The sequence below is a fragment of the Penaeus japonicus genome, unplaced genomic scaffold (genome assembly GCF_977035675.1).
Source record: "Penaeus japonicus unplaced genomic scaffold, GWHDUDI00000001_assembly GWHDUDI00000040, whole genome shotgun sequence".
Classification (NCBI taxonomy): domain Eukaryota; kingdom Metazoa; phylum Arthropoda; class Malacostraca; order Decapoda; family Penaeidae; genus Penaeus; species Penaeus japonicus.
Genome location: NW_028234442.1, coordinates 4,841,835 through 4,851,834, shown reverse-complemented (window position 1 = coordinate 4,851,834; position 10,000 = coordinate 4,841,835). Strand labels below are relative to the sequence as shown.

Genomic DNA, 10,000 nt, shown 5'->3' with positions numbered 1-10,000 from the left:
CCCCTCCTCTCCCCCCACAGCCGAGGTCAAGATGCCCTCCGGAAGCCTAGACAAGCCCGTGATCGAGGACAACCGCGACGGCACCGTCTCCGTCAAGTACGAGCCGCGCGAGGAAGGCCTTCACGAGCTGCACATCAAGTACAACCAGGAGCATGTGCAGGGTGAGTCCTCACGAGTTGGTTGGGTGGGGGTCCTTGCGATTTAGGACTTGGGAATTCTTTTTTCTTTTCTTTGCTCTCTCTTTCTTTTTCTTCTTCTTTTACTAGTTCTATTCTTCTCCTTCTCTTCTTCTTCTAATTCTTCTTATTATTATTATTATTATTATTATTATTATGCTTCTTCTTCTTCTTTTCTTCTTCTTCTTCTTCCTCTTCTTCTTACTTCTTCTTCTTATTATTATTATACTCATCATCTTATTATTACTTCTTATCTTATATCTTATGTTTCTTCTTTTTCTTCTTCTCTTCTTATTCTTATTCTTCTCCTTTTTCTTATTCTTACTTCTTCTTTTTTTCTTCTTCTTCTTCTTCCTCTCTCTTTCTCTTCTCTTCTTCTTCTTCTCTTCAAACTTCCTCTTTCTTCTCCCCTTTTCTTCTCCTTCGTCTTTTTTCTTCGCATTCTTCTTCTTCTTCTACTTCTTCTAAATCTTCTTTTTCTTCTTCTTCTTCTTCTTCTTCTTCTTCTTCTTCTTCTTCTTCTTCGTCGCACGTTGTCTTTCTCCCTTTTCTTCTCTCTTGCTTGCTCTCTTCCTCTCTCATTTATTCTCTCTTACCTTTCGTTGTTTTCTCTTCCCTTCTCTTTACTCATTGTCTAGTTTCCTCCCTCTTTTTATCACCTCTCTCTCTCTCTCCGTCTCCCCTACCTTTTCTTTAGTTTTGCCTTGTTTTCTTCTTCCTTCTTTAATTTTCATTATGCCTTTCTTGACATTGCCCCGCTCTCTTTGCCTCTTTGAAATATGAGATTCGTGTGTGCATACGCAGCTGTATGCCTTCCCCTTGTGTATATTCAGGTGAACATCTTTGCATGAGTGTTTTGCAATAAATATGTGGATAGTGTATAGAAAGTGTTTTTTTGTATACACATGCATGCATACATATACATATATACATACATATATACATGCATACATACATACGTACATACATACATACATACATACATACATACATACGTACATACATACATACATCATCCTAATGTACAGATGTAAACACAACAGAAATAAAACATATATGATAACTCAGACAAACACACACACACACACACACACACACACACACACACACACACACACACACACACACACACACACACACACACACACACACACACACACACACACACACACACACAAACACAAACACACACACAAAAACACAAACAAACAAACACAAACACACACACGTACACCTCGCAGGTCCCCCTCCACCCTCCAAGCACTAACGCCTCGTCCTCCACCCCGCAGGCTCCCCCTTCAAGTTCCACGTGGACTCCATCTCCTCGGGCTACGTCACAGCCTACGGGTCCGGCCTGGTGCATGGCATCACGGGCGAGCCATGCAATTTCATGATCTCCACAAAGGACGCTGGTGCAGGTAGCTCCACGCTGCGCGGTAGGGGCTCCATCACTTTCTTTCTTTTTGGTCTTTTCCTTCTTCTTCCTCCTCCTTACTCCTCCTCCTCGTCCTCCTCCTCGTCCTCCTCGTCCTTCTCCCCCTCTGAAGCATCCTTCGCTTCCTGAGGATTGTCTGCTTCAAGAGAACCGAGTGAAGAATCGGCTAAAAGGACCGGGACACGGGGTGTGGTTAGCGTCCTGCGCAGGGTGTCCCCCGGAATGTGGATGTAGGTTGTCTAAAGAGCGGTTGTTTTCATTTGTTTGTTTCTTATTTCTTTGGCGTGAGGCCCTAAGAGTGGGTATGGGTGGGTATGGGATAGTCGGGGAAGTTAAGTTAAGTGTGGGAGATTGTAGTTTTATTTTTTTCCGTAGTACTATTAATATTATTATTATTATTATATTAATTATTGTTATTATTATCATTATCAAAATCTCTATTTTGTCTATGACTTGAGGAGTTCATATCAGGAATAAAGACTTGGCATCAGGTAGAAATATGTTCAAAACATATTACAAAAAATTATGTAGATTATCAAAATCGTCAGTGTGTGTTTATATATACTGTATATATATATATATATATATATATATATATATATATATATATATATATATATAAAACACCCCACACTATCCTAAAATAAAAATCAACGTCACAGTTGCCAATTTAGCACCTCAAAAAAAAAACAAAAAAAAAACGAGAATTCAATAGCAAGATCGATTATTCCATCCTTCAACAGCAATCCATAAAGCCATTCGAGTCTCCTTGAAGGATAAGCCTCACTCGCTCCCACTCATCCAGGCAGAATTGTGCTGACAGTATCTCTGCTGACAGGTTCATGCACAGTAGCGCCTCACTTGTGCAGACTCTCTCGTTAACACTCACTGGCAGTTCTACGCAGGAACAAGTTCATGCATGTCTGTGTCGCCTTGGTGTAGCTTCAATTAATACAATATATATATTATGAGTATTCACTTTTTTTTTTGAAAGGTATTGGTGTTACTGATATCTAGCTGAGGCTTATGATTGTATAGAATCAGTTCACCGTTTTTCATATAATATTGATTCAGAATCAATGCTGGCTGCATTAGTCTAGGGAAAAACATGTACGTTTTGACATAAATGATTTTTTTTTTGACAGACTAGAGTATTTTTCTGATCTTGTCACGGCAAGTTTTATATACATTATTATTTGGTTTTCTTCTCATTTTCAAGCATCGTGCAGGAGTAAATGAAGGTTTGCATATGAAAACATTGCACAGTTTGTTATTACGAGTTTTATTTTCAACATCATGGTTCTTTTCTCCTTTTTTTTTTGTTTCCTTTTGTCCTTTATTTCTCACTCTGTTTTATTCTCCTCGATTTCATTTCATTTTTCCCCCATTGGAGCCCTACTTTTGTTTTTGTTTTTGGTGATACATCATGGTATTTATAGCTTGTAAGTTGCTATATACAATATAAATTTCTTTTGTATATATATATATATGTATATATATATATATATATATATTTATATTTATATATATATATGGATATATATATATATACATATGTATGTATATATATGTATATATTTACAGTATATACTTTATATATATATATTAAAAGCACTTAGTGATCATCTATTATTTGCAATTTCATACAATTTATACTTTTCCTTTGTTTACTTTCTGTTCCTCTCCAAATTGACATTGCAATCGGCCTTCGACATTTACATGAGTAACGCTCAGGACCCGATCAAAGTTCGCGAACGTTTGCCCCCATCATTGCCAAGAACATTTTACGTGGTTATATCGCAAGAATAACTCTTTATTGGCACAAAAGACACGGATACATCTTAAGTATTTTAGAATGAAGGGAAATAAGTATATATTCATAGTATGATATATATGCACAGATGTGATTTTAGTATTATTGTGATGTATTATTTTCAAGACATTCGAACACTGCTGACGTCATCTCTCGATTTTACTTTTACTGTAGAAAAAAACGAATTTGAATCGAATGAGATCAAATGATAAGATACTCAATATCTTGCAGAGTTGGTTGAAACAGATTTATAAGCAATAACAGGCATAAGTTGACGAATATTGATTAAGTGCTCTATGAAGCAGAACAGTTCAACGGTTCAGTGTCTTGTTCCCGCCTGCGCGCGCAAAATTCAACTTTAAGTGTTTAATATAAATACACCAAGGCCTTATTACGTATTCTACATTTTTAATATCTGTACCTATTTTCTACTATTTTTGATTGTTATTTATGAGATACTTTCAGTTTTAATTTTTATTTGCATTAATTCGTAAGTTATTGCGACTGTATTTTGCGAATCCTCATACAATTCGATTTACGATTAGGTCGTAACTCGCGAATTACCGGATTAGCGAACAAACTCGCGAATGTCAAGGGCCGACTGTGTTCTGATTGTTAAAGCCATAAGACAAAAATATCGCCAGACTTTAAATCGAAACCTAAATTGTACTGTAGAGAATTATTAAATAGATAATTAGATAATCGTATGCATATGGAATGCATCTACAAAAAAAAAAAAAAAACTCATCTGAAGATTTGCCAATAACTGTTTCTTTACCATGTGTAGTCAAAATCATTATTTATTTATCATTTTGTATATTTGTTTATTTGTAAACAACCGTTAGATCCCTACGGAACAGGGTAATTTACCCCCCCCCCCCCCTTCACCTTCCTCCAATGATGGTGTCAATATTTTGATTTATAATTTCCGTCGTATTTTTTTTTCTTTACATACATTTTCATTTTAGTTTACCATTTGAAAAAAAAAATCAATCATAATATATATTTTGTTTCCGTATGTGATCGTATTTTAAGTCCGTGGTCGTTGTTCTTGTACGCGTTTGTTATGTCACAAGTTTTGTTCTAACTGTTCTTCACGCTCACGATTTTTCAAGCTTTGAGTGGTGTTACATGGCAAAAGTTTAGTTTTTTAATTACGTTATTTTTTTTCCTTTAAATAATGATAAGACTAAAGCTTAAAGTAGGATTTTCATTCAATCTGCTGTAACTAAGACTAATCTGTTTAGATATATGGGCATGTCAAACGAAGGATTAATTAAGGAGAATATTTGATGTAATAATGTTTTGGAAATTTGTATGATTGTCAATGATATTGCCTGGTCATTCAGGGTTTGATAAATATTTCACGTTTTTTTACCTTCTTAAAAAACTTTGCAGATGTGATATTATGAAAGAAAAAAAAAAAGAAAAAAAAAACAGTTGAATTTAATGAAAATCATTATTTGCTACATAATCATACAATGGAGAGAAACTGAAAGACAGAAATTACTGTACATTAGAAATATTACCCGTAATAGAAAAGGGTATATACCAGAAAGATGCCCATTTGCATAACCGCTAATAGTCACGTGCCCTTAGTTAAAAACAAACATAATTATTGTGTGTTGAGTGAAGCAAATTACAACTAACCAAAGGCGTTTTTTCTGGCTTCACCCACTAATGCCATGACTGATTAATTACGTTCGTTTTAATTATTTTGATTAGTTTGTCCTGGTACATATGATAGCTGTGAATTTATTAAAAACGACTCATTTTCACACACAAGTTTAAAGGCAAACGACCTTAGTTTCAACTCTTTCACTCTGTTTAAAAAAAAATATATATAGGAAATGTTGATAGGGAAAAAAACATTGTATCTAAACTATATCTAGATTATAAGAAACCAATAAACCTCCATTTCTGATTGATATATCTAATCATTTTACTTCCAACCCCCCCCCCCCCTCAAAAAAAAATCCAATTCATTCCACTAACGGCGTCTCCGCCACCTTGTCTCTCTCCCTCTTTTTCTCTCCCCCCCTCCTCCATCTACCCCCCTCCCTCCACCGCCCCCGTGGGACTCCCGGTCGAGCAGGCGGTCTGTCCCTCGCCGTGGAAGGGCCGAGCAAGGCGGAGATCTCGTGCCACGACAACAAGGACGGCACCGTGTCCGTGTCCTACCTGCCCACCTCCCCCGGCGAGTACAAGGTGTCCGTCAAGTTCGCGGACAAGCACATCAAGGGCTCGCCGTACTCCGTCAAGGTGACCGGCGAGGGGCGGAAGAGGAACCAGATCAGCGTGGGCTCGCAGTCCGAGGTCAGCTTCCCCGGCAAGATCTCCGACACCGACATCAAGAGCCTCAACGCCTCCATCCAGGCGCCGTCCGGCCTCGAGGAGCCCTGCTTCCTCAAGAAGCTGCCCAACGGACATCTCGGTGGGGCTTCCTTACGAGTTGACGTTGTTTGCTCGTTTCAGTTGTCACGTGTTGAAATATCATGTTCTGAGTATTATTTGACTTGTATTTATCGTTATTTATGCTTTGTTTATGTTTTTGTTATTCATATCTTGACTTAATGATCTATATAGATATGTAGACTCTCTCCTCCCCATAAACACACACACTCCATGAATCATTGCAGAAAATAAGAAACAACAGTGACAACAACAAAATACAAACACCAAAACACAACAATTAACTACGACCTCACCCGCGACGACCTTTCTCAACAACGACCTTATCAAAACGACAACCTTTCTTTGTCTTAACAACAACAACAACAACCCTTACCCTCGACGACCGTCACAAAACGACGCAAAATTCCCAACAACATTTTCCCTCCAACAACCTCTCCCGAACATCAGATCACACCAGCCTCATTCTAACCACGCCCCTCTCTCTCCCTTCCCCCCTCCTCCTCTTGCTCCTCCTCATCCTCCTCTTCCTCCTCCTGCAGGTATCTCGTTCACTCCGCGCGAGGTCGGCGAGCACCTGGTGTCCGTGAAGCGCATGGGAAGCCACATCGCCAACTCGCCCTTCAAGATCACCGTCGGCGAGAAGGAAGTCGGGGATGCGTCCAAGGTCAAGGTGAGGACGCTGGCAAGGGAGAGGGGGGTAGGGGAGGGGGATGGGTAGGGGAGGGGGAGGCGCTCTCTCTCTCTCTCTCTCTCTCTCTCTCTCTCTCTCTCTCTCTCTCTCTCTCTCTCTCTCTCTCTCTCTCTCTTTTACTCTCTCTTACTCTCTCTCTCTTACTATCTCTTTTACTCTCTTTCTTTCTATCTTTTCCCTCAGAGTATTACCTGGTTGGCTTTGCTTCTATATCATGGCCGGTCCTTATATGTTTGGATCAAAGATCAAATTACTTCCCTGGTAGAGTGAACACTCACCATACAAAACAGGATTATCAAGAAATCAACAATAACCAAAGCATTTTCACCACCGTTGTCATTTGATATCATCATCGTCATCCTCATTATCACCACCACCACTACCACCACACTCTCACCCCCCCCCCATTCCTTCCCTCACTGACCCGTGTCTCTCCCTCCCGCCCTCGCGCAGATCACGGGCGAGGCGCTGAAGGAGGGCGTGACGCACAAGGAGAACCAGTTCACCATCGACACCAGGGAGGCTGGCTACGGCGGCCTCTCGCTCTCCATCGAAGGGCCCTCCAAGGCAGACATCCAGTGCAAGGTCAGCATGCCCTCGGGATGGTCATCTTATTTTATTTTATTTTGCTCTTTTTATTATTATTTATTTTTATTATCATTATTTTTATTATTTTTTTATTTTTTATTTGTTTATCTATTTATTTGTTTATCTATTTATTTATTTATTTTGGTAGATTCTGTGTCTTTTGTATTTTTTTATTCTGTCTTATTTATTTAAAGTTCTGTGTGGTATTATTTGATCACGTTTTTGGAGAGATTAGACCTATTGTGTTTGAAAATATCATATTTTGTATTTTTGTTTCTTAAGATTATGTGTGATATTGTTAGATTTTTTGAAAAATATAGAGTAGATAGTTTGTGTGAGGAAATGTCTTTTTTTCTTATTTTCTTTTTTTTTTTAATATTCTGTACATTATTTTTTAAGAGAGAGATTAGACGGCTTGTATGAGAAATGTATATTTTATTGTTTTTATCTGCTTTTAAGATTCTATGTGGTATTATTTCACTTCATTGTCATTTTTGAGAGACATTTGACGGTTTGTAAGAGGAACTGTCCCTGTGTTAGACGACAGTTTTTATTACTAGTTAATTTAAATAAAAAAAATCCTCACTATTATTAAGCAAAACCAAAAGACATAATCTTTACCACCGACATTTTACCAACAATTCGATACGGTTCCAACGTGTCTCATCCTTATTAACAAGCAATCCCATTCCCTTAAATCACGCCCTCTCATTGGTCACAACAGGACAACGAGGACGGCACCCTCACCATCGGCTACAAGCCCACCGAGCCTGGCTACTACATCGTCAACCTCAAGTTCGCTGACAACCATGTTCCTGGCTCGCCCTTCACGGTCAAGGTTAGTTCGTTTTTTTTTTTTTTTTTTTTTTTTTTTTTTTTTTTTTTTTTTTTTTTTTTGTGGGGGGGGTGTTATTTTGACGATATTGTTGTTGTTGTTGTTGTATTTTTTTGTTTTTTCCTTGCTAGGCTTTGTTCGTTAGGAAACTTTGTTGGACGTATGGTATTAATTTTGATGTATATACTTGATTTGATTTTTTGTCATGAATACTTTTTTTTTAATGAGTCATGATTTCATTGTTTCGGTAGTCGAAAAATTGTATATAATCTTCAGAAATATCATGATAATATAAGTTATATATTTCCACGTACCATAAACATCCCAAGAAATAAACAACACTTTTTTAAGCCCATCTCAAACAAACTTCCAATCAATCACTCAATCCAATCAATACACACACACACACACAATCCCTCATCACCCAATCAATCGCTAACCGCCGCCCCCCCCCTCCCCCTCGCAGGTGACAGGCGAGGGCTCGAACCGGCAGACGGAGCGCATCAAGCGGCAACGCGAGGCCGTCCCGCTGACCGAGGTGGGCTCTCAGTGCCGCCTGACCTTCAAGCTGCCCGGCATCTCCTCCTTCGACCTCTCGGCCACCGTGACCTCGCCCGGGGGCATCACCGAGGACGCCATGGTGTCCGAGGTCGAGGACGGGCTCTACGGGGTCAACTTCGTGCCCAAGGAGCTCGGTGTCCACACTGTGTCCGTCAAGTTCCAGGACATGCACATTCCCGGGTCGCCCTTCCAGTTCACCGTGAGTGTGGGGGACCTTTTTTTGGGGGGGAGTGGGAAAGGGGAAGGGGAAGGGAAAGGGGAGAGGAAGGGAAAGGGAAGGGGGAAGGGGAAAGGGAAGGGGAAAGAGAAAGAGAAAGGGGAAAGGGGAGGGAAAAGGGAAGGGGAGGGGAATGGAAAGGGAAAGGGAAAGGAAGGGGGAAGGAGAAGGAAAGGGGAAGGGGAAGGGAATCGGGAATGGAAAGGGAAGGGAAAGGAAAGGGAGGAAGGAAAGGGGAAGGGAAGGGGAAGGGGAAAGGGAAAGAGAAAGAGAAAGGGGAAAGGAGTTTGGAAGGAGAAAGGGAAAAGGAAAGGGGAGGGAAAAGGGAAAAGGAAAGGGAAAAGGAAAGGGAAAGGGAAAGGGGAGGGAAAGGGAAGGGGGAAGGGAAAAGAAAGGGAGGGGAAGGAAGAGAGGAAAGGGAGGGAAGGGGAAGGGAAGGGAGTGAGAAGGAAAAGATGAATGTGGGGAAAAGGGAATGAGAGAGGGGGGGGGCATGAATGTAGGGGAAAGGGGAAGAGAGGGAGGGGTATGTGAAAGAGAATTAAGAATGATGGAGTGAGTAATAAGGAGGAAGAAGGATGAGGTAGAGGAGGTTAGGAAGAAGCAGGATGGGGGTAGGATGGTCCTGGTAGATGTAGATGGTCTAGGGAATCAGGAATTATTTCATTTCCAGCGAGAGAAAGGGCAAAAAAAAAAAACATTTCGCGAACCAAGACAGGTGAAAAAAAAAAAAAAAAGAAAAGAAAAAAGAAACAACAAAAATGAAAAGAAGAAAAAAGAAGAAAAAAAAAAAAAAAAAAAGAGAGGAGAAAAAGAGAAATAAATAAAAAAAAAAAAGATAAGAAAAAAGGAAAGGAAAAGAAGGAAAAATAATAAACAAACTAAAAGAAAAAAAAAGAAAAATAAACAGGTGATCTGCGCGGCGGCGTTCTTATTCGAATTTTAAGATAGTCATTTTTTTATATTTTATGGATCTTTGTCTTTTTTTTTATTAAGTTGCAGGATTATATATATATAAATAAATATATATATATATCTATATAATATAAATAATATAATATATAATATATATATATATATATATTATATATATATTGTAAAATATATATATCTATATCCTTTTTGCTAAACCTTTTAAATCCTGTTGGAAAATATCCCCTTTCATCGCTGGACCTCTCCAATAGACCCAACCTTCACGCACCAAAATTCTCCTCTTATATTAATCTCTCCCTTCTAACCGATTACGTATTCTATGCCCCCCCCCCACCG

General features: G+C 39.2%; 1 protein-coding gene across 1 annotated transcript in view; it reads left to right on the top strand.

Moving 5' to 3' along the window:
• Window positions 1–10,000, top strand: part of cher (filamin A protein cher) — a 192,434-nt gene that overhangs the window by 163,898 nt on the left and 18,536 nt on the right. The window contains exons 26-32 of the mRNA XM_086534024.1: window positions 21–161; window positions 1,466–1,612; window positions 5,520–5,858; window positions 6,379–6,509; window positions 6,984–7,115; window positions 7,843–7,956; window positions 8,420–8,713. Coding sequence (XP_086390150.1) covers window positions 21–161; window positions 1,466–1,612; window positions 5,520–5,858; window positions 6,379–6,509; window positions 6,984–7,115; window positions 7,843–7,956; window positions 8,420–8,713 — 1,298 coding nt within the window. The remainder of the gene's footprint in view (window positions 1–20; window positions 162–1,465; window positions 1,613–5,519; window positions 5,859–6,378; window positions 6,510–6,983; window positions 7,116–7,842; window positions 7,957–8,419; window positions 8,714–10,000) is intronic.